Source organism: Leucoraja erinacea, chromosome 5 (genome assembly GCF_028641065.1).
Source record: "Leucoraja erinacea ecotype New England chromosome 5, Leri_hhj_1, whole genome shotgun sequence".
Taxonomy (NCBI): Eukaryota; Metazoa; Chordata; class Chondrichthyes; order Rajiformes; family Rajidae; genus Leucoraja; species Leucoraja erinaceus.
In genome coordinates, this window is record NC_073381.1 from 23,967,897 (window position 1) to 23,992,570 (window position 24,674).

Consider the following 24,674-nt stretch of genomic DNA (forward strand, 5'->3'; position numbering starts at 1 on the left):
CAATTGCATCTCCGGCAGGGAAAGAGATTGAAAAAAAGTTTCCTCCGACCCCTTCCCCCTCCCCCACATAAAACAAACTACAAAAAATAATAAAAAAGGACAAAAAAAACAGACAGACTCTTGGCGGAGCTGCCAATCATATGGCACCCTTGGTGGTTGTGCACGATCTTCCTGCATCTTCTGGAAGATAAAAATAAAAACACAAAGTCTTAAACACCAAGAGAAACTAATTTCTTGCCATATAAGAATATGTTTATTTATTTGTCTTACCAAGGTTATTGCACATTATAATCCCAGTGTGAAGTTTTGCATTTTAAACAAAAAAGCCCAAATTAATATCAATACATTTTTTAAATAATAAAAAAAAGTTAGGCACAGAGCATAGAACATACAATAGTACAACACAGCTCCCGATGTAAATTTTGGCGCCGCCGCCCGCAGCTGGCCGCCCGCAGCTGGCCGCTCCACAGTCCCGCAGCTCCGCGATGTTGTTCCCGGCGGTCTCTGCTCACCGGAGCTCCAGCGCGACGACCCAGGCAAGGCATCGCCCGCACCACGATAGCGCTCCAGCGCTGTGCCGCCGCCGAAGCCGAGGTTCTGGCGGTCCGCGACAGGAAACGCCGCTCCAGGTCCGCTGGTAGGCCGCGAGGACGGGTCAAAGGTGCAGCCCGGAGAAAAGCTGCCTCTCCGACCAGGTAGGGACCCTGAAAGGCAGTTTCCCGACGACCCCCCGACCCCCCACACAAAAAAGTCTAGACCTCCAAACAAAACACTTTAACTAACTAAAAATAAAAATAAAAAGGTGAAAAGACAGACAACTGCTGGCAGGGCAGCCGCGCACAGGACAGAGCCCCCTGTGTTGCCACTTTCAAGGAGTCATGGACTTGGAACCCAAGATCCTTTTGTACATCAATGCTGTTATGGCTCTTGCCATTAACTGTATACTTTCCCCTTACATTTAACCTCCCAAAGTGCAGCAACACCTCTTGCTAATTAGGATTAAACTACATCTGCATTTTCTCTGCCCATTGCTGTAGCCAATTTTTATTCTGCTGTATAGTCCTACAACCTTCCTCTCGATCCAGTTTGGTGTTGCCTGCAAACTTATCAACCAACCCACCTGCGCTTACATCAAGTCGCGCGCATGTGTGCGTGTGTGTGTGGGTGTGTGTGCGCGCGCGTATATATAATATATATACACACATATACACACATATATATACACACACATATATATATATATATATGCATGCATGCGTGTGTATATATACACACACACACACATACACGTATATATATATATATATCTGGAACAACAAAGCTCCCAGCGCAGATCCCTGTAGTCCTCCACTGGTCACAGACCTCCAACCAAAATAACACTCTTCCACCACAACCCACTGTCTTCTATGAATAAAACAATTCTGAATCAAAACTATCAAGTCACTATGGATCCCATGCATCTTTACCTTCTGGGCTAACTCTACCATAAGTACTTTATCAAATGCCTTTCTAAAATTCACATGGATATCATGCACTATCCTACCCTCATCGATCACCACCTTCACCTCCTCAAAAAAAACAGAATCAAATTTGTAAGACATGGCCTACCACGGATAAAGCCATGCTGACTGTCCTTAATTAGGCCACTCTCTTTCAAACTTAAAAATAGATTAGTTATTTTTACCTATGGTTAAATTTGCACTTTTATAACTTACAAATTCATCAAGGATAAAGTTTGGAATTATGAAGAATTAAGGACACCAAATAAATAAGAAGAATGAACAACTAATTGTAACTATCTTTTTATTTAATTGTACAGATGAAACTGGCAAATAAGTGCTGTTCTCCAAATGACCAGGTAGGATCTCTTTCTGTGTAGTGGATTATACATCAATAAAAAAATGTTTTTTCTTGCAAATGACAAAGAAAGAATGAATAAAGCAAATTAAAATATAGGTATAAAAAAGAATGTTGCTGAACTGCTTAATAGAGGTTGACTCCTATAAATATAGACTTTGTTTATAGTTTGTCGGACATTCTAGTACAATGTTTTTTGATACATTCTGAACCAGCTTTCATTTTCTAATCTTACAATCGCACAAATTCCAATCTCTAATCCAGTGAGATCTCCAACATCATTCTAATTTGATTAGCTTCATTTCACTGGGAGATTTAAATGTGATTTTATTTTTCTTATACCCTATACTTGCATTCCCTCTGCCCAGTTTGACTCATTCAACATAGCATTCATTCTCACTTTCTGAAGGCAAAGGTAGTGATTTCCCATGTGAACTCTATCTTTGATACGTTAATTTTGCATCTGCATCCTTTACTCCTGTTACCAGAGTCAAATTCAAATGAAAAACAGAATACTGGAAAAACTCAAAATCAAATAGGAAATGGTGTTTCATGTTGAGATCCTGCATTAGCACTGAAAGAGAAGAGGGAAGGCTTCCAGTGTATAACAGTGTGAGGGAGGTTTGGGGGTGAGGCTGGTCAGTGATAAGTGTAACCAGACAAGAAGGGGAGGATGTTAGGCAGATGATATCTACTGGGGAGGGTAGCACCATGTCCACATCTAACTTTTTTCTCCATTAACACAAATCCCATTTGTCCAGATTAGAACCATATCCTTCCTAGCCTTGCCTATTTAAGTATCTGGATTAATGTCTCGTCGGTATAGTCATTGCACTCCTCCTCTAGCAATGTATTCCGATATCAACCACCATCTGCAAAAAAACATATCCCTCGTATCCACTTTAAAACTCATTCCTTTCACCTTAATATAGGTATAAATGCCCTCTTCGTTTTGATAGAAAACGTTTTTGACTATCTACCTTGTCAATGCTTCTCATTATCTTATATATTTCTATCAGATTACCCCCTGAGCTTCCTTCACTCCAGTGATAACAAGCCCAGCCTGTCCAATCTCTCCCCATAACTAAAGTCTTCCAATCCAGGCAACAATAGACAATGGGTGCAGGAGTAGGCCATTTGGCCCTTTGAGCCAGCACCACCATTCAATGTGATCATGGCTGATCATCCACAATCAGTACCCCGCTCCTGCCTTCTCCCCCATATCCACTGACTCCGCTATCTTTAAGAGCCCTATCTAGCTCTCTCTTGAAAGTATCCAGAGAATCTGCATCCACTGCTCTCTGAGGCAGAGAATTCCACAGACTCAATACTCTGTGTGAAAAAGTGTTTCCCATTTCCGTTCTAAATGGCTTACCCCTTATTCTTAAAATGTGGCCTCTGGTGCTGGAGTCCCTCAACATCAGAAACATGTTTCCAGCCTCTAGCATGTCCAAACCCTTACTAATCTTATATGTTTCAATAAGATACCCTCTCATCCTTATAAATTCCAGAGTATACAAGCCCAGCCGTTCCATTCTCTCAGCATTTGACAGTCCCACCATCCCGGGAATTAACCTTGTGAACCTACGCTGCACTCCCTCATAAGCAAGAATGTCCTTCCTCAAATTTGGAGACCGAAACTGCACACAATACTCCAGGGTACACAAAAATGCTGGAGAAACTCAGCGGGTGCAGCAGCATCTATGGAGCGAAGGAAATAGGCAACGTTTCGGGCCGAAACCCTCCTTCAGACTGATGGGGGGGTGGCAGGGAGCAGAAAGGAAAAAGGAGGAGGAGGAACCCGAGGGCTGAGGGATGGGAGGAGACAGCCCGAGGGCTGAGGAAGGGGAGGAGACAGCAAGGGCTAACAAAATTGGGAGAATTCAATGTTCATGCCCGCAGGATGCAGACTCCCCAAGCAGAATATGAGGTGCTGTTCCTACAATTTCCAGTGTTGCTCGCTCTGGCCATGGAGGAGACCCAGGACAGAGAGGTTGGATGGGGAATGGGAGGGGGAGTTGAAGTGCTGAGCCACCGGGAGGTCAGGTTGGTTATTGTGGACCAAGCGGAGGTGTTAGGCGAAACAATCGCCCAGCTCCGCTAAGTCTCACCAATGTAGATCAGCTGACATCTAGAGCAGCGGATGCAATAGATGAGGTTGGAGGAGATGCAGGTGAACCTCTGTCGCACCTGGAACGACTGCTTGGGTCCTTGAATGGAGTCGAGGGGGGACCTGTACGGACAAGTGTTGCATCTCTTGTGGTTGCAACGGAAGGTGCCCGGGGAGGGGGTGGTATGGGATGGAAGGGAAGGGAAGAATCAACACTTGTTCCTTCACTCAGGGACAGGGTGGGGATAAAACTTTAACCATTAATGCATTGATCTGTTTTGGGTTTTTTTGCGGCAGTTTCTACAATCACAGTTTAGAACAGAGATAGAAGACAAGCCAATCCTATGTTAATTAAAGTTATTGCCATCGTTTTTGACCAGAACTTCATTGTTATTATAAAGTTGCTGCTGTTTATTTCTATGCTGGGAGAAAGTTCACAACTAAGGTGACATTGGATACTGCACCCATGGACTGGATGCTCCCATATTTTAGACTGATGAATATTTTGGGCATGCTTGGTGTATTCTAGTTGTTACTTTTAGGCCATTGTAGCTGTTATTCCAAATTGAAATTATATCCCCATAATTCTACTCAGAAAACATTTTAAGAGTGGATGTCTAAATAAAACCACTTCTGGATTTCCTGGCTGATTTAGATATTATACTTGTCACAGAGTCCTTGAAGTTTAATTATAAAATTAATGGCTTTGTGTGCAGGAATCATGAAAAAGCAGTGTTTTGATTTTGAGGATTGATTTTTCAATTTTCTAAGGTTTTCCTCTGCAGGTAATTCACATGGGGTGGGTGAGTGAGAGGCTGCTAGGATCTGATTCCAATCAGCTTTACAAGTACAAGTTTCTGGGACTGAAAGGTTCATCGCTTCACATTTTCAACGCTCCACCGGTAAGAGTCAATAGCTCTTTAATAACATTTTGGCTGTTATGAAAGAAATGTAATATTTTTGTTCATATTTTACTTAAGTGCTTCTTTAAATCAAATAATGCAAAACTTACATATGTTTTTGAATTAACATATGCCTGATGTAATCACATTTCCCATCACCATTTTATATATTTAGGACTTAATTTCCAGACACTTGAAAGTGTAGAAAGTATCATGCTGTATGCAATTAATTATTGAAGTATTGGCTGGATGGAATGACAATGCTTTTGTAAACAACAAATGCGCTGGATGTATTTCATCTCATTAGATGCAAGTTTCAACCCTTGTTTCTGAAATTAAAGAATTTTATTCAAAGCTGATCACAAACTCCAAATCAATTTGTTATTAAATGAACTATCATGTTTCTATGGCAGAATTTAATGGATTAAATGTTAAACTGCATCAATTGTCTTTAAACCAAATTGCTATTTTAAGAGGAAATTTATTGTGATGTTCAAACTTCTTCTGATGCAAAATTCAGAATTTATATATTATCATGAACACTTCTAAATGTGTAACAGCATGCAAAAGTTTCCATTATAAATTATTTCTACATCTTCCTTATCATATATTAAAGGAAATAAATCAAGAGGGGTGTTGGTGGAGCTTCATGATGCCCACCCATTTGGGCCAATAATATTTACCTAAAGACCAAGTGCTAATATAGTATATAATAAGGCAATGTAGAAATGATTTATAGAGAATTTTGCATGTTATTACAAATGTTGAAGTTCTTATGATGAGATGAACTAAATTATAAATTTTGCATGATATTAAGTTTGAACTTCAAAATAAATTTGCTCTTAAAAGAGAGGGCTGCTCTGCCTTCTCATCTCCAGGATGGCCTTATCCAGCAAGATTGCCCATATGGATAATGGCCACATAGGTCTGGAGCAAAGAGTATTGTGAACAGTGAGTATAGCCAGTGAACCCATTCCAGCATGGTCTGGGCCATTAGTAAGATCTATGAAGATCTTAATGACTCCCTAATGAAGAAGTTTAGTTCTACTTTATTGTGTAATTTCTGTGCTTGCTGCTGGTGATAGTTCAATGTGAACTATTTCAGACGTCATACGCAAAACCTGATATATAAAGGTTAATGTCCTTTCGATTAATTTTACATGAAGGTTAATGCCCTTTACATTATAATTATATTGAGGATATATACGATTGAAGTTTTTCAATTAGCATTGTCACAGACATTGGGATTTTCAGATATAATGTTCCTCACTTATGATGGAAAGTGAGGGAAATGTGACAATCCAACAAATCACTGAGTTTGGCTTAGCTTCTTGGGTGGTGGTGTTTCAACTGAAAAAGCAAAGCAACTGTGTATGATTATCCCTCAAACTGACTGGAACAGCTTGAACAATATTGGGAAACTTAAAGCTAATTGCTTACCAGATCAATACACTTGTCATGTGGGTTAGTCCAAGGTCTGAGGTTGCAAATCAGCCAAAACATCTCGACGGTAATGATTAAGGAAAATTGAATCTTTTTTCTTCTTTAATTGCATTCTTTTTAAAGTAATTGCTTATACTTTATTTAGCTTCATTTAGACTTGATTTCATTTAAAATCTATTTTAGTTAGCAAAATATACTGCCAAAATTACATTGTTTTTAGGCTGATAAGCCTCTGAATTAACACCAAATCTGAACATTGAGTGACACTGGAAATGAATCCAAACCTAATAGATAAGTTATGGTTAATTCTTAACTAAAATATTTGTTCTGTCTTTTCCAAAAGCCTTGAACAGTTAAGTAACATTTCCTTTGCTGAAACCAGCAATTATTGATTGTAAGGTGGTCTGAACCTGATGATAATCAGCAGAGGGGAGTGCTGTGGTTTTCTTCATTCTCAATTCACAGTGCATATCAGCATTTTCAGAAATATTATTTGGGTGATGGAACGGCATATCTAAAAATCTATCATCTTGTCACAGTCAAAACATATCCCTTTACCTGCCCCCTTCTCTTTATCCAGTGCTTGAAGTCCATTTTTCCATCAAGATACCAACTTGTGAGCATTAACAATATTAGGGAATTTACAGCCTCTAAAATAATTAATTAAGATCATGGAATATAACCTCTCCTAACTTCATAAATTTAGGCAACATTCCCCATTTGAGTTGTGAAGAAATGCATGCTCTTCATTGGGAGATGGACATGGGTGCACAGGTGTTTGAGTTAAACCAATTATCAAACTTTTTATGTGGATTCATTATCCTTAAAATCTGAAAAGACAAGTACGCCATAGAATATATTTTCTACACAAAGATAGTCCTCAGAATTGGAATCCACACACTCCTGGTCTATTGAAAATGTTCGTCCATTACTTAATAATGGAGGCCAAACCTAAGTCCATGTTACAAGGAGTGTTAGACATAGAAACATAGAAATTAGGTGCAGGAGTAGGCCATTCGGCCCTTCGAGCCTGCACCGCCATTCAATATGATCATGGCTGATCATCCAACTCAGTATCCCGTACCTGCCTTCTCTCCATACTCCCTGATCCCCTTAGCCACAAGGGCCACATCTAACTCCCTCTTAAATATAGCTAAGAGGGAGTTAGATGTGGCCCTTGTGGCTAAGAGTGTTGATTGCAACCGGTTAATATCTTCATGCAATTTTGTCATTGAAAAGAAGGATGGCAGGGAGGGAAATACATTTAGTTTCTTTGATTCTCAAAGCTCCTTAAACATTGAAATTTTAAACAGCCTCTTGTTGAAAGATCAAAGGTGTTGAAATAGCTCGTGCTATGGAGTAACCTTTCGTTACTTGAGAACAATAATTTCTCACATTTTTGTCCCGTGGGTAATTATTTTAATATTGTTTGGAGATAATGTACAACAAACACACTTTCAATTTTCATATTTCCATTTTTTCTTTTTATGGCACAAAGAAAACCATCAGTCCATCGAATACATGGCAACTCAAAAAGCAAGCCCATCCCCCACGTGTTACCCCGTAACCTATTAAAAATGTCCAACCCGATTCTCCGATCTCCACCAGGGGTACTCTGCAGTAGCCAATTAACCTGAAAAGCAGTAGGTCTCTCGTATGTGAAGAGAATCAGAGCACTTCAGCGAAACCCACACCATCACTCCATGCAGACAGCACCAGAGGTTAGAATTGAACTTGGGTCACCAGAGCTGTGAGACAGCTGAACTACCTGCTGTGACACTGAGCGTAATAATAGATTACAGCCATCCTACTTGCTCTCCGGTGGGAGCAAAAGGCGGCACAGAGCTTTTTCAAAGAAGCAAAGGTGGAAAGTTTCCTGTATCCAGGACAATACTTTTCCATCAAGCTAACCAACAGATTACAGTAAAACTCTAATAATATGGTATTATTTCTAAAGTTAGAAATCCTTATGGCCTGGAAGGTGGCTTACTCATTAATAAACACAAACCTTGTATTCCTAAACTTAATCTCCATGCAACTGTGCATATTTCCAGGGGTTTGATTGCAGTTATGTTTCTGCCTGTGCAACCTGCAAGCTGAAACCCACCAAATTATATTTGCCATTCCCTTTGAGCTAAACTTTCTGGGGGCTGACTGAACATTTTAAAGAGAAAATTTAGGGAGAACATGCAGAGTCTGCACATTAAGCACCTGAGGTCAGCACTGAACCCAGGTTGCTAGGATAGTGAGGTAATGGCTCTACCAGCTGCCTCATCCAGCATTTTGGAAGAGCATGCTAAGTGCAAAAGAACTGTCACAAGAAAACTCTTTGTTCTGAGTTCCTACATTAGTGCAATCCTTCCTTTGTGGCTTTGTTTATTCATTAAATAAAAGAACAGACAGCAAAAGTAACTGATAAATAAACAAAAAAAACAACCTAAAAGCTTGTAACATTTCCATAGATGTTTTTTTCTCTGCTCTCTGGTCCATTTTGTATGATTATGTGAAGCAGTCGTAAACATTTCTGGCTGCCATAAAAAGCATCTTTGCTCATTGCGTCCATGCCTTGTAACTGTTGTGAGTAGAATTTATCCACATTGCGTTAGTGTCCAAGCTTAACAACTGCATTAAAATTAATGACAAAGATAGAAAGGTTGGAAGAAAATGAAAAGGAATTGGGAGAGAAGGATCTGACCTTCAGTTGAATGCAACAGTCGTACCTCACAGGACTTACAACATTCTGCAGTTTCAAGGATAAATAGCAAAACATGACCATGAATGGACCTTGAAGGTTTAATCTCTCAACTACCTGCAAGTCAGTTTTGCATGGATCCCATGGCACAGATTGAATATTGGAGAAGAATCCCAGGCAGCTGCTTCAGACTGCAACACAATGGCACAGTTCAAAGTATCACAAATTGATTTTTAGAGTAAAATTAATGAAGACCATTAAATTCTGTATTCAATGGAACAAGGTGAGAGTAAAAGTCACAAAGAAGCAAGATTTATGTGACATCATTTAGGCCTGAAAGAAAATAAAATGGTGCCTCAAAGACAAGCAAGCATAATCGGCAGCCTTTGGATGTGTAACAAGGCCTGTGAATCACCCACACCCAATGTGGAAAGGATGGAAATGTTTCCCATGACCATAATATCATTGAGTCAAAAGACAGGGCTGACAATGTGCCGGCATTGAACCATATAACAATGTGCCAAGTCCATGCCGAACTTGAACACTGAGAAGGGATGAAAGGCAACTTTACTAAAGGACATCTGCCACAAAGTATATTATGCACTATTAACTGAATAGATTCACAGAAAGCTACAAATATCTTTTTACAGAGATATTTTGAAAACAAGAGGAATACTTCAAATGTGTGATATTACAGAGTTATAAATTGGACACACACAATCAAAAGCTGGAAGAAACTTAGTACTTACATTTTCATACTCAAAGGACCTTAGAAAATAATGTAACCTTGGTGACTTTTTAATTTGCGCACTCTGGGACAGGTTTTGCACCAGTTTTAGACATTTAGACTTTAGAGATACAGCAAGGAAACAGGTCCTTTGGCCCACCGATCCACGCCGACAAGGGATCAACCTGTACCTAAGAGATGAAAAAATCTCGTCAAATCTGCTGGGCACACAAACCATCTCGTATTGGCATCCAAGAATGCAGCTCCTGGCAGCCAAGATTGTTAATCAATTCAGTCCTGTGCCAGCTACAGATATAATAGTATTCTATACTAAAATAAGAACTTATAAATGTTTGTTCCTGAAGCAATACCACTTAATTCATAGTTATGACATGGGAAATAATTGACGACCATTACAACCTTTCCATAGGAAGAGAGATTAATTCCTCGTGCTCATTGAGCACATGCAATCTGGATTGAAATCGAAGATGTGAGTGCTTGTACAACAGCTGACCGTACCATTGAAGAGCTGAGCTAGGTCTTTCTGCACAGAAAATACCATCATTTATCATCCAACAATGGATCACAGTTTACTGTCTTCTTCTTGCGTACGGCGTGCACAGCCTAAAGGTGTGGGTCAACTTGTTCTATTTGATCTTGTTTATGCACGTCGGGTTGATTGCATTAGTCGAAACAGGGTGGCCCACTTGAAGGTTGCAATCTCCCACCCCACAGTTTACTGTGCATTCATTTGAGAATTCTATGCCGTGTAATGGCATCAAATGTTTTTTGATCTACACTGGATCTACACTGGCCCATATCCCTCCAAACCGTTCCTATTTATGTACCTTTTTAAAATATCATAAGTGTACACTCCTCCACTTCCTCCAGCAATTCGTTCCATGTATGCACCACTGTCTGTATGAAAAAGATGCCTCACATATCCTATTTAAATCTTTCTCCTCTCACTTTAAACCTATGCCCTCTAGTTTTAGATTCCACGACCCTGGGGAAAGACTGTGGTTGTTCATATTATCTTAGCCCCTCCTATGCTCCAGGGAAGAAAGACCCCACCAATCCAACCTTTCTTTACAACTTTCATAGAAACATAGAAAATAGGTGCAGGAGGCCATTCGGCCCTTCGAGCCTGCACCGCCATTCATTGTGATCATGGCTGATCATCCCCAATCAATAAACCGCATTTCGTTGTCTCTGTACTATACACTGACAATGACAATTAAATTGAATCTGAATCTGTGCCTGCCTTCTCCCCATATCCCTTGATTCCACTAGCCCCTAGAGCTCCATCTAACTCTCTCTTAAATCCATCCAGTGACTTGGCCTCCACTGCCCTCTGTGGCAGGGAATTCCACAAATTCACAACTCTCTGGGTGAAAACGTTTTTTTCTCACCTCAGTCTTAAATGGCTTCCCCTTTATTCTAAGACTGTGGCCCCTGATTCTGGACTCGCCCAACATTGGGAACATTTTTCCTGCATCTAGCTTGTCCAGTCCTTTTATAACCTTTCCTTATAACCTGAACCTTCCAAACCTGATAACATCCTTCTAAATCTTTTATGCACCATTTGCCGTTAATGATATCCTTCCTACTGCGGAATATCTATACAATACCCCATATGCAGCCATACCAACATCTTGTACAGTTATGACGTGATGTCCCAACTCCTGTACTAATTCCTTTTTCACTACTCTTTCCAACTGTGTAACCACCTGCATGGAACTATGTGCCTGCACCCCCTAGTTCGCCCTGTTCTGCAATAATTCCTGTCCAACCATTTGTTGTTTGGTTCCTGCCCAGGTATGTCTTACCAAAATGCAGCACTTCACACTTATCAGAATTAAACTCCACCTGCCATGCATCAACCCACTGGCCCAGTTGATAAAGATCCTGTTGTAATCCTTCTTCACTATACCACCAACGTTAATGTTCTCTGCATGAGGGACTGCTGTGTACTCTGTTTCATAGAGACATGGCACACCACAACTCTGGATGTGGAGCTCTAGTTGGATGGATTTTCCATCCACTGTATGAACCAGTCAGCGGTGTCAGAAAAAGGAAGAGATGGTGCTCAGACGTGGTGATCTCGACCCGTTCCACTTCCGTCAATCTGGTGGTTAATTGGCAACCATTCTACCTACAAAGGGAGTTCTCCATCGTCATCCTATGGCCCGACTTAGACAGATGCCAAGCTAGCACTTGGATAATGTAGCATCCCAATCACCAGGCACAAAACGGTATGCCTTCCATATCATCCTGAGGACTTCATCCTGGTTAGCTTGAAGAAGTATCTGCTGAACTACCATCACCTTAATTTCCATTTGACCATGGCTCTACCGCCATAAGGCACACCTTCCGCTCCCTCCATAGACCACACAATGGAAAATCTGATCACTTGGCTGTTCTTCTTCTTCCTGTTTAAAGACAGAAACCAAAGAGTGTGGCACCTGTGAAGGGGACAACAAAGTGTTGGTCAGGCGAGGCAGAGGAGCTTCAGATGTCGATTGTGCCACTTTCAAGGATTTATCAGTGGACCTGAATAAACATACCACTGTCTCCACAGAGTTCATAAAGAAATCTGTGCACAAGTGAATTACGGAAACATTCCGAATCTTCCCCAACCAGAAGCCCTGGGTAATCCAAGAGATTAATAATCAGTTGGGGACTAGATCTGTAAAGCTGAAAACTGTCAATCCAGTGTCACACAAGAAGCCACAATTATCAGGTTATTGAACTGACCTGCATAATTCTAATTTAACATTGGCAACCGAATATAATGGACCATCTCTTGCACTGCCATGGTTTTTTTTTATAATGTATTTGTAAGCCAATGTCTTTTTTTGCTAGAATTTTGTATAATTTATATATAATTTATGTTTATGTGTGTTGTATATGTGCCTTTGATGCTGCTGCAAGCAAGGTTTTCACTGTCCCTATACCTCACTGTACCTGTGCATATGACAGCGTACTGGCCTTGACGCCACCTGTATTGATATCCAAGTCATTAATATAAAGAATGAACAATAGTTCAGCCAGCACCAATCCATGTGGCACACCACTTATTACAGTCCTCCAGTCTGAAAACCAATCCCCTACCACAGTCCCCCATCTCCTACCTTTAAGCCAATTTTGTATCAAAGGGGCTAGCTTGCCTTGGATCCCATGTGATCTAACCTTCCAGGCCGACCCACCAAACAGTATGTTATCAAATGTCTTGCAAATGTCCTACTAAAAGATATTCATATCGTATTGAAAATCACAATATGTCCACATGGATCAGAAGGTCACAACAACAGACATACCCAAAACACTGAAGTAATGTACTGGTATTGGTTTATTACTGTCACGTCTTCCGAGATGCAGTACAAAACTTTGTTTTGCATACATCAGTACAACTGCTGGTGCAAAACAGAAAATGAACAGAGCTCAGAATATTGTGTTACAGCTACAGAGAAAGTGCAGACCACCACAAGTTGCATTTGGAGATCATGCTTACATCCATAGCATATGAGAGGTCTGTTCAAGGGTCTGATAACAGCAGGGAAGAAGCTGTTCTTGAATCTGGTGGTATAGAAACATAGAAACATAGAAATTAGGTGCAGGAGTAGGCCATTCGGCCCTTCGAGCCTGCACCGCCATTTAATATGATCATGGCTGATCATCCAACTCAGTATCCCGTACCTGCCTTTTCTCCATACCCTCTGATCCCCTTGGCCACAAGGGCCACATCTAACTCCCTCTTAAATATAGCCAATGAACTGGCCTCAATGTGCTTCCCAGCTTTTGTATATTCTACCTAATAGGAGAATGGAGAAGAGGGAATGGCCAGAGAATGAGTGGTCCCTGATAATGTTGCCTTTTTTTTCCAAGGTAGTGTGAAGTGTAGATGAGTCAATGAATGGAGGTTGGTTTGCATAATGAATTGAGTAGCGCCCATGACACGCTGTATTTTGTTGCCGTCTATGATAGACTAGATGGCATACCAGGTTGTGATACCTCCAGATGAGATGCATTCTATGATACATTTGTAGAAGTTGATAAAAGTTGTTGGAGACACAAAATTTTCTATGCCTCTGAGGAAGAGGAGGCATCAATGTACTTTCTTAGCCAGAGATAGCTTAGTTTAGTAGTTTATTGTCACATGTCCTAAGATACAGTGAAAAGCTTTTTTTTTTGTTGAGTGCTACCCAGTCAGTGAAAAGACTATACATGATTACAATTGAGCTGTCCACAGTGTACAGATACAGGATAAAGGGAATAACATTTAGTGCAAATTAAAGTCCAGGAAAGTCCAATTAATGATAGTCTGATGGTCTAGGTCAAATTGTTAGTGATATCTACACCTAGCTACTGGAAGCTCTCAATAATCTCTATGACCGAGAATGTATGATGATGAATTTAATTGTCACATCAATAGAAAGATTTGTCAAAGAGTCACAGAAGAGTGAGGTATCATTTAGCCGGCTCTGGTGCACAGCAATTGGTGCCCATGAACAGGCCTGAACAATCGCAGCACAAAATATTGTTGCCAAGTAGTGTTCCATGCTGCACAGCTTTAGTGATCATCACAACTATTACATTTAAACAAATTTAAAAAACTCAAATAATATAAAAGCATAACTTAAGGGTCCCACTGTACGAGCTAATTCAAGAGTTCCCCCGAGTTTCCCCTGATTCAAACTTAGAGAATTATGGTAATAGCCGCTCATAGGTACTTGGGGCTCTCGTGGACATTTTTCAACATGTAGAAAAATCTCCACGAGTCTTCACGAGCTTATCGCATTTCCCAAGTACTTGCCGTTAGCGTTACGAGCCGCTAAGAGATGCCCCGAGCTCTGACGTACCCGCTATGTACATTCTACATACTTACCACAATTTTGATTTTTTTTTTTAACTCGGGAGAGCTCTTGAATTACCTCGTACAGGCCCTCGTACAGTGGGACAGGCCCTTTACTTTTCACCCAAACATACATTCGGCAGTGCAATGAGCGGACTCAGATTCAGTGCCAGCCATAGCCTGGTGCAGGATCTCGTAGATTACCTCAGGATAGTTGCTGAGGGTTCCATCAGCGGCCTGCCCCATCCTGGAAGGCAACTTGGAGATTGTTGTAGAGCAATTGTTGTTGGTCAGCAATGTTGGAATTGACAGCAAATCTCATACAATTCTGCCTTATCTGCAAGAATGCAACCAATACCACTGAGGGTGTGTTGTTATTTGTTCATGAAAGACTCAGCCATAGCTGCATTATTTTTTCTAATTTTACTGACTTTACCTATGCTACCCTTTATTCAGTCATGTGCCCATCTATGTTTTTAAAATGTTAATAATAACAGAAAATTCTGGAAATATTCAGAATGTTAGAAGTATCTGTGGAGGGAGAAAAAGAAAGAAACCTCCCAATGAGTCAAATAAACCAAAAGAAATCCACATGCATTTTATTTGGTGTGGTTTTGGTACTAAGCTGCAGGCTGGTTAACGTGAATTACAAAATCAGCCCTGTAGCACCAATTTTGTTAGCCTGAATATTTACAAGCCTTTACCTTTCTCCCAAAGGCATCTCCTACCATATTAAAGCTGTAGACAAATGAGTATCTACAGCGTAGGTATCTTAGTAAATAGACATAGCTGTGAAATTGAAATATTGCCATTATGATTATTATATTGGGGCCTTTCCACTCTCACTTTTCCACTTTTTGCTCACTTTTGCCTAATTCGCATTTGTGTTGTGCAATGGCGTTCTCTTGCCAGTCTTCTTCTCCCATCACAGGTATGTATGTTCCATTGAAACACCTGGCATTTCCCAAAGACAAGCGCTGTAATGTTTCAATCATTAATTGTATTAAATATTAATTGTGGTTACATGTCTCCCACATTATTGTGATGGCTGGGTAAATGTCATTTTGATCATATAATTTTACAGTAATAAAGAATTCCATTATCAACAGTTCATTTTTGACTTCTGCAGGTCAGCATTCATGACTGGTTATGGGCTGAAAAGATCTACAACCTCTGCGAGATTCTTTGCAGAGTTCATAAGGTAACTGTCTTTTTGTGTGATGGTGTCATTAAGTTCACAGTCTGAAGTATAGAACAACAAATATAGAAACCAACATGTGTCCGGGATATTTGTGGTGCACGCATCATAGATTAAATAATAGGAAAGTAACATTAAAATCATTGTGCAGGATTTCACACTGTTGTGGTTGTTTGGTTAAGGTGCTGTACATTTGTTTTCAGGTAATGAGCACAGCAATTATCCAGTGATTACTGGATAATCTGGAATTTATCATCTGAAAGTATGAGTTAAAATCTTACCCCAACATTTATATGCATCTGATTTTCAAAGCTAGCATTATTATTATTAATTATTAAACAATCATAATGGTGTTTCAGTAACATAATTGAATAAATAATTAGCCATAGTCTTAAAGGGGGGACTTTCAGTCCAACTTGCCTACGCTGCCTAACTTACTCCATCAATTCTATCAAGTTTAACTGGACAATCACTGTGACCTCACAACATATAAAGGTGATTAACTCTTAACTGCCTTCTGAAATGGTCAAATAAGCAAAGGAGTTGAACCCAATTGCTTCAACAAAGTACAATATGAATGGACCAAAAGGCAACTAATATTATTATGATGGAGGCTTGTACAGCCCAGTCGGCCATGCAAATAAACCACTCAACATTTGTGAACTAACATCATATTGCGAAACACACCATGGTTGAACTTTTTTTGAATGCTATTTATTTATTGTCAGTCAAACCTAGGTTTGAACAAAATTACATTTACAACAGTTTTTTACAATACAAAAAAAACCCAAGACCCACACTTAACACAGTTTACATAAACATCCATCACAGTGTGTCTCCAACACCTCCTCACTGTGATGGAAGGCAAAGTATTATCTCTTCCCTTTATTCTTCACCCGCGGTCCAACTGCAGTGTCTAAGCGAACTGGGGCTCCGATGTTAAAACCCCCGGTGGACGATGGTAAGTCCGGTGCCCGTTTAGCCATGCCGGGCGATGTTAGGCCCCGGCTCCGTGTCCTTTAAACCCCGCAGTTCAAGCAGACCAACCAGTCCAGCACTCCAACTGCAGCTTTTGGACGAACTGGGGCTCCGATGTTAGAGCCCCCGGTAGACGATGGTAAGTCCCCATGGCCACTAACCCGCACCGGGCGATGTTAGGCCCCGCTCCGTGTCCTTTCAACCCTGCTATTCCAGCGGGAGAATTTGCCATTGCGGGAGCTCCGAAAAGCCGTCTCCCACCAGGGACCTGGAGCTCCCGATGTTCCTGTCTACCGGGCCTGCAGCCGGAGCTTTCGAAGCTCCAAAGTCGGGTCGCAGCCGAGCGCCACCACAGCTCTCCCCCCTCCGAAGCCGGCCAGCTCCGCAACGTCGGGTCCGCAGGCTCCGCGACTGGAGCCCTCAGGTTGGTCCCGGCCAGAGGCCGCCGCCGGCTCCACGATGTTAGGCCCAATGACACCGGAGACCTGACAGGGAAAAAGTCGTGTCCCCGTACAGGGAAGAGACTAACGGTTTCCCCCCACATTCCCCCCCCTCCACCCCCCACATATACACAGCTAAAAAATAATAAAAAATAATCTCAAAACATACATTTAACAAGACAAAAATTTTAAAAAAGACGGACGACTGTAGTCGAGCTGCTGCCGTTAGGCGCCGCCACACCACTTAAACAACAGGCTGGCATATCCTACTCAAAAAATGCTTTCACTCAGTGTAAAGGTTATATGATGTCAGTAATGTATACTGCTCGTCATTGATCTGCTTGAATCACCATATTATCTCATCATTTAGTCAGCTTTGGTGTTTCTCACTCACTATGTGTCATTTTCATGAAGACTTCTCTTCTGGCTTATCTACTTCTGTTTCCACCTTTTGAGCAAAAATGATTCTCGGTGTGGTTCGGAAGATACTGTATACCTTTTGGTCAATGATACCAGTATAAGTGTCCTTAAAAGTGGTCTTATATTTATGTAATTCTATTCATGAGAATATTTTTTACAGTATCTGCATGAGTACTCAACACATCTTCCCAATTTAAATATCACAATTGTACACGGATAGGACAATGTCCACTTCCATAACTCAACAATTCTCTGTTTTCTCAGTTTTGCACCAAATATAAATGTTTTAAATGTATTTGTATTTTATTTATGACTTCTCAATGTGTTTTGATAATTTCCTTCTGGGATAATTTTATTAGATTTCTATGTACAACAGATGTTTTCTTTCAGTTTTAGTGACAATATATTAATGAAGAGTAGACTAGTTAAGATAATTAACCTGATCAGTCCATTCTCAAAAATTGATAAATAAAGCAAAACATAAATAGGCCTTGACATTTAACATAAATTGGTGCGCCTTAACTGTACCTTTAACATATTAAAATAGTACTTCTTGCTTGAAGTATGCAGAATATATGTGGGGCCACATCAAATATATTTTAAAGGAAACAGCAGACTTGAATGCATTTTCATTCTATAATTTTCTTAAATATATTTCCCCTTAATCTTGGCTGACAGCAATGGCTGATTAAAATACTTTATACAGTATTATCTGCCTGTTAGGATTAAATGACTCAAAGATAATCTACTGCAGAATATTTTACAGCTCTGGCTTGCTGATGAATGCTGGCTACAAGCAAACTTATATTTAGGTCTTCATCAGGACTGCAATCTTCAAGACCAGAGGCCGTATGGTTTCAGTATCCTGGCAGGACAAGGCGAGAACCACTATTTTTATGTAGAGATGGGAAGTGAGCTTGCAGTATGGGAGAAAACCTTCCAGAGAGCAGTTTTCGTGGATGTGCAGCGAACAGGGGTAAGTGAAACTGGCTGAATTCTTTGAATGTAGATAAATATATCATGGCAATTAAATAAGTGCACATGGATACTTTATAAAGTCTATTATTTGGATATTCATCCAACATGGTAGTTCTCAACACTGTTATTGAATTCAATTGAACCATATTGCAGAAGTAGTGAACAACATATTGCTGCCATTGTGTTGCATGGTGATTGCAAACAAATAGCAGTGAATTTTTGGGCACATGTACTTTTGTCTTTGATTCGCATTATCAACAAGAATGCGAGTCATATTTTACTGTGAAACTATAAAAAATACTGAGCATACTATTTTACAGAAAACAATTACATACATACAGTAGGTAGACAAAAGTGCTGGAGAAACCCAGCGGGTGCGGCAGCATCTATGGAGCGAAGGAAATAGGCAACGTTTCGGGCCAAAACCTTTCTTCAGACAGATGCAGGATGGGGGAGGGAAGAAGAAAAGAAGAGGAGGAGCCAGAGGGCTGATGGAAAGCTGGGAAGGGGAGGAGACAGCAAGGGCTACCGGAAATTGGAGAAGTCAATGTTCAAGCCACTGGGGTGCAGACTGCCCAAGTGGAAGAAGTCAATGGTCAAGCTTGGGCAGTCTGTACCCCAGTAGAAAAATCTGCTTTTTATTCCTATTACTATTAGTTCAGTTTAGTTTATTATTGTCATGTGTACCGAGGTACATTGAAAAGCTTTTTTGTTGCAAGCTATCCAGTCAGTGAAAACACCATACAAGATTCCAATCAAGCCGTCTACGGCATACAGATACAGGATAAAGGTAATAAGGGATATTGCAAGATAAAATCCAGTAAAGTCTGATAAAAGATAGTTCGAGGGTCTACAATGAAGTAGATAGTAGGTCAGGACCACTCTATAGTTGGTGATAGGATTATGATTGTGGCCTTACCTAAACAGTGCAAATTGTAGATTCAGTCAATGGAAAGGAGGTTGGTTTGTGTGATGGACTGGGCTACGTCCAAGTAAACAGAGTGGTGGGGAAGATGTATGATGCCTATCCATTTCCTCTGCACATGCAAGAGTCAAGAGTCAATTTAATTGTCATTTGGACCCCTTGAGGTCCAAACGAAATGCCATTTCTGCAGCCATACATTACAAACAAATAGACCCCAGACACAACATAATTTACATTTTACATAAACATCCATCACATCGCTGTGATGGAAGGCCAAAAAAACTTATCTCTCCACTGCACTCTCCCCCCTCCCCGATGTCAGAGTCAAAGTCAAAGCCCCCGGCTGGCGATGGCGATTGTCCTGCGGCCATTAAAGCCATGCCGGGTGGTGTGAGGTCGCCCACCGGGTCTTGGTGTTAGAGCCCCCGGCGTGCGCTCGCAGAGTCCCGCGGCCATTCCAAGCCGCGCGGAGCGGTGATGTCAGGCCCCACTACAGGAGCTCTTCGACCCCGCAACTCGGGCGGGAGAAGTCGCGTTGCAGGAGCCCTGAAAAGCGTTCTCCCTCCAGGGACCCGCGGGCTCCCGGTGCCGCCGTCCGCAGACCCGCAGTAGCAGCCTCCAAATCTCCGGAGGTCGGGCCGCAGCAGCAGCAGCGCTCCACCACCGCTCCACCCGCACCGGACTCGGCCAGCTCCACGACGGTGACGGTGAGTCGTCGGCACCAGAGTCCCCGGTCTTCTTCTGTTGGAGGCCGCTCCTCATTGCAGCCCCAACGACAACGGAGACCCGACAAAGAAAAGGTCGGGTCTCCCGTGCAGGGAGAGATTTAAAAGTTGCCCCCTACCTCTCTCACCCCACCCCCACCCCCCCACACACACACCCCAACATAAAATAACAAAAACTACATAGAAACATAGACAAAAAATAATAAAAACGCGGACGGGCTGCAGAGGCCGCTGCTGACGAGAGTCGCGCCGCCTGCTGTCTGACCTGCTGAATTACTCTAGCACTTTATGGGGTTTTTTCCCTTAAGTTATTTGGTTTTGATATTCAAATCTAGATTCTTGTCATTCCTGTGTTGGTATTCCTGCATATGAATTTCATATTCCCTCATCTAAATTTCCAGTGAGTACAAGAGACAGGAAATCATGTTGCAGTTTTATAGGACTTTGCTTCAGCCACATTGTAAGTACTGTGTGCAATTCTGTTCATACCATTACAGTAAGGATGTAAAGGTTTTGGAAAGGTTGCAGGGGTTTACCAGAATGCTGTCTGGATTAAATGAATTTCAGAGAAAATAATCCAAGCTATAAGGAGGAGTTGAACAAACTTGGATTATTTTTTCTGGAGTGTCAGAGACGAAGAGAGGACCCGATAAAACAACGTAAAATCATGAGAGACTTAGATGGGATACATTTAGGAATAAAGGTTAAAATGTTTTTTCACTGGGTTGAAATGTCAAAGACCAGAGGGCATAGCTCTATGGTGAGAGGGACAAAATATAATTGAGATGTGCAGAGCAAGTTTTTTATACAGGGAATGGGGGGTGCCTAAGGTAGTGGTGGAGGCAGATATGAAGCTTTTAGATAGGCTCATTGACATGTAGGGAATGGAGGTATATTGGGTCACATGCAGGCAAAGGAGATTAACATAACTTGGCATCTTGTTCAGCACGAACATTGTGGCTGAAGGGCCTGTTCCTGCGCTGTACTCTTCAAAGTTCCATGTCCTATATTTTGAGTTCGCATCTCTAACAAATCATTGTTACGTTTTAAAATCATGCTTTAGTAAAGATGGATTATAATGAACATAAGGGAATGTTTATTAGATTCTAATTGCATCTCCTATAGAATAATATTCATTGCAAAATGAATTGACTATTTATTATTAACCAGTGCAAAATAAATGGATGTTGAATTTCTGGATAGCAAGTGGAGTAACATAATTTTTTTCATCAGTTCTTTAATCACTTGTCAAACTTTGACGCACGCTTTATGTGATTTTATGGAATTTCTGAAAGAAATACTCCCAACAGGCTAAAACAACATTAGACAGTGGATTGAACAGAGATTCATTAAAGCAACCTATCCTTAGTATTAATGGCCAGAAGTATTTGCTTTCGGTTTGAAAGAACATTAGGTTTGAATGAAAACTGCAATAGTAAAAGAGTGAAAATTGTGGCTTGAGTGATTTAATTGGAAGCAGTTTTGTCAATGCTATATTTAACCAGGAATGGAATACTGATGCCTTTCAATGTCCATTCACTTACTTAACGCACAGGCAGCAATCTTGAGTGAGTGTTTCAAATTGTGATCCATTTTCATATGTTCATAAGATCATGTAATAGGAATAGAATGAGGCCATTCAGCCCATCAAGTGAACTCTGCCATTCAATCATGGCTGATCTATCTCTCCCTCCTAACCCCATTCTCCTGCCTTCTCCCCATAACTTCTGACACCCATACTAATCAAGAATCTATCTATCTCTGCCTTAACTATATCCACTTACTTTGCCTCCACAGCCTTCTGTGGCAAAAAATTCCATAGATTCACCACCGTCTGACTACAGAAATTCCTCCTCAACTGCCTAAAAGAAAGTCCTTTAATTCTGAGGCCTTTAGACCTTGACTCTCCCACTAGTGAAAACATCTTCTCCACATCCACTCTAGCCAAACCTTTCACTATTCTGTGCATTTTAATGAGGCCTCCCCTCATTTTTCCAAAGTCCAACGAGTTCAGGCCCAGTACTGTCAAATGCTCATCATATGTTAACCTACTCATCCCCAGGATCATCTTGTAAACCTCCTCTTGACCCTCTCCTGAGTCAGCACATACTTCCTCAGATATAGTGGCCAGAATTGCTCACAATATTCCAAATGCAGCCTGATCAGCGCAGGATGCGATACATAAAGATATATTCTTCGAATGCAGCAGCATTATACATAAAGAAGCAATCGTCTCTTTAGCTTCTAATGTTAGTATGTTCATTCATTCTCGATTTTGCAGTAAATGTCAGTAGTGATCATGCTAAAAGTCCATTGACACCACTCTAAGAAAGATATCCATCTCATGCTCTATACGTCTGCAAATATCTTGCATATGATCAACTTGAATGATGAGAACAATTTAGATTAACTTTGTACCTTATCTACAGTAATATTTTCCACATTTACCTTATCTACAGTAATATTTTCCAAGGTGTTTCTCCGAACCATTTAGTTTAAAATAATTTTGACAGGAAACAATTTTTTGCATTGATGATAAACTGATGAATATGTAGTGTGTGTAGACCTGAACTGTCTCTGAAGAGTAATGGGTATGTCCCACATAGGCAACTTTTTAGGCGACTGCAGGAGACTATGCAGTCTCCACATGGTTGCCATATGTTCGTGGGTGGTTGCCAGGGAGTCGCCTTCATGGTCGTGAGGAGCTCCCGCATTCTGGGAACTAGTTGCAGCCTCGTTATGGTTGCCACAAATTTTTCAGCATGTCGAAAAATTAGCGGCGGCCAGAATGAAGCCGCCATGGAGAGTAGCGAGAATTCTCGTGCCGTAGCTGGGTTGGTAGAAGGTCCTAGTGGGTTGCCAGGAGGTTCTCGTGGGTTGTAGCCGGTGCTGTCCAGTGAATTTCATTGGCTCATTGGGGAAAGAAAACATAAGCAGTAGTTTTCAGCACCATGGATAAACGACCGGTAATTTTAATGTCTGCCGAGTTTCACAGCCGTGTATCTCCGGCTTCTTAAAAGTCATCTCCACTCCTTCTCCCCCCCTCCCCCCCTCCCCCCCCTCGCTTAAAGTCTTACCGTACACTGTGCTTTAGCCATCTTAATTACAGCACCAACCTTCCTTTTCATCGCGGTGTGTGTCTGTATCACATTGGCTTTGCACCGTGTGAATTTGACTCAGACAGCGCTCCCCCCACTTGCCCTGACCCCCGTCTGCATAACGGGTTGGTGAAGGAAGGTGTCTGTGTCTGTCTGTCTGTCTGTCTGTCTGTCTGTCTGTCTGTCTGTCTGTCTGTCTGTCTGTTCCAGTTGGCAGTCGCCTCAAAAATTGCCTAAGTGAGACAGGCTCTTTACTGCAAAACCAAGAATGAATGAACATACCAACATTAGAAGCTAAAGAGGTGATTGCTTCTTAACCTATAATGGTGCTGCATGCGAAGAACCTATACTTGTGTATCAGGCTCCCTACTTCCTTCTGTTATCATATTAGAAATACTGTAATTACAATGTTGGCCCACATCATCATATCTACAGTGCCGAGAGTTTTCTGATGCATGTTACAAATACAATGTAGCAAGACCTGTGTCACTCATGCCCCCCTGATTCCACGCTGTATCTCTAAAGTTTAAATGATAGCAACTAGACAGCCATGGTGCATTTCTACCCTCTAAATCATTTAGCATTAACACCACACTGATGAACATGTGCAGGCAGATGTGATTAGTTTAACCTGGCATCCTGTTCAGAATGGACCTTGTGAGCCAAATAGCCTGTTCCTGTGCTATACTGCTCAGGACAGGAGCAATATATTAACATAGAACATACATTAATATTATGGTACTATTAAAGTTTGTCTCCATAATCTTGAAGGATAGACATATCTATTAATATGTCACCAGGAAACAGTTGTGCAGAAACACACAGAAACAGGATTGTGGCATGAGAGAACATGCCAAGCGTACTGAGTAAACAAAAATCTTTTGGGGCTAAATAAAATCCTGTGATTATATTATTCGGTTGATACAAATGCATAAAAATAAAGGGCCTGTCCCACTTTTCGGGGACTTGCCAGCACCAGTCATAATCGCAGCAGTTTGCCGAAAATGTTTAACATGTTGAAAATCCAGCGGCAACCAGAAAAAGGTACGACTCTTTGGGCCAGTACTCGCCACAAAACAGGCATCACCCCGCGACAAATCGCGTAAGTGGGACAGGCCCTTAAGCTTTTTAAACTACATTGTTTGCAACTAAAGAATAATTAAAGTTGATGATTTGCAATGAAAGAGCTGCATACTGCCATTAGCAAACAACAGACGCACAACAGACGCACAACCCCGAGGCAGCCTTCATTGTTGCGGGTGACTTCAATCACTCCAACCTGAAGACTGTACTCCCCAAATTCCACCAACATGTATCCTTCCCCAC

At 41.2% G+C, this 24,674-nt stretch overlaps 1 protein-coding gene across 1 annotated transcript in view; it reads left to right on the top strand.

The window, feature by feature from the left end:
• The window catches only part of sntg2 (syntrophin, gamma 2), a 218,495-nt gene that overhangs the window by 157,626 nt on the left and 36,195 nt on the right, over window positions 1-24,674 (top strand). The window contains exons 11-14 of the mRNA XM_055634941.1: window positions 1,820-1,858; window positions 4,753-4,869; window positions 15,716-15,787; window positions 18,389-18,598. Of these exons, the coding sequence (XP_055490916.1) occupies window positions 1,820-1,858; window positions 4,753-4,869; window positions 15,716-15,787; window positions 18,389-18,598 (438 nt within the window). The remainder of the gene's footprint in view (window positions 1-1,819; window positions 1,859-4,752; window positions 4,870-15,715; window positions 15,788-18,388; window positions 18,599-24,674) is intronic.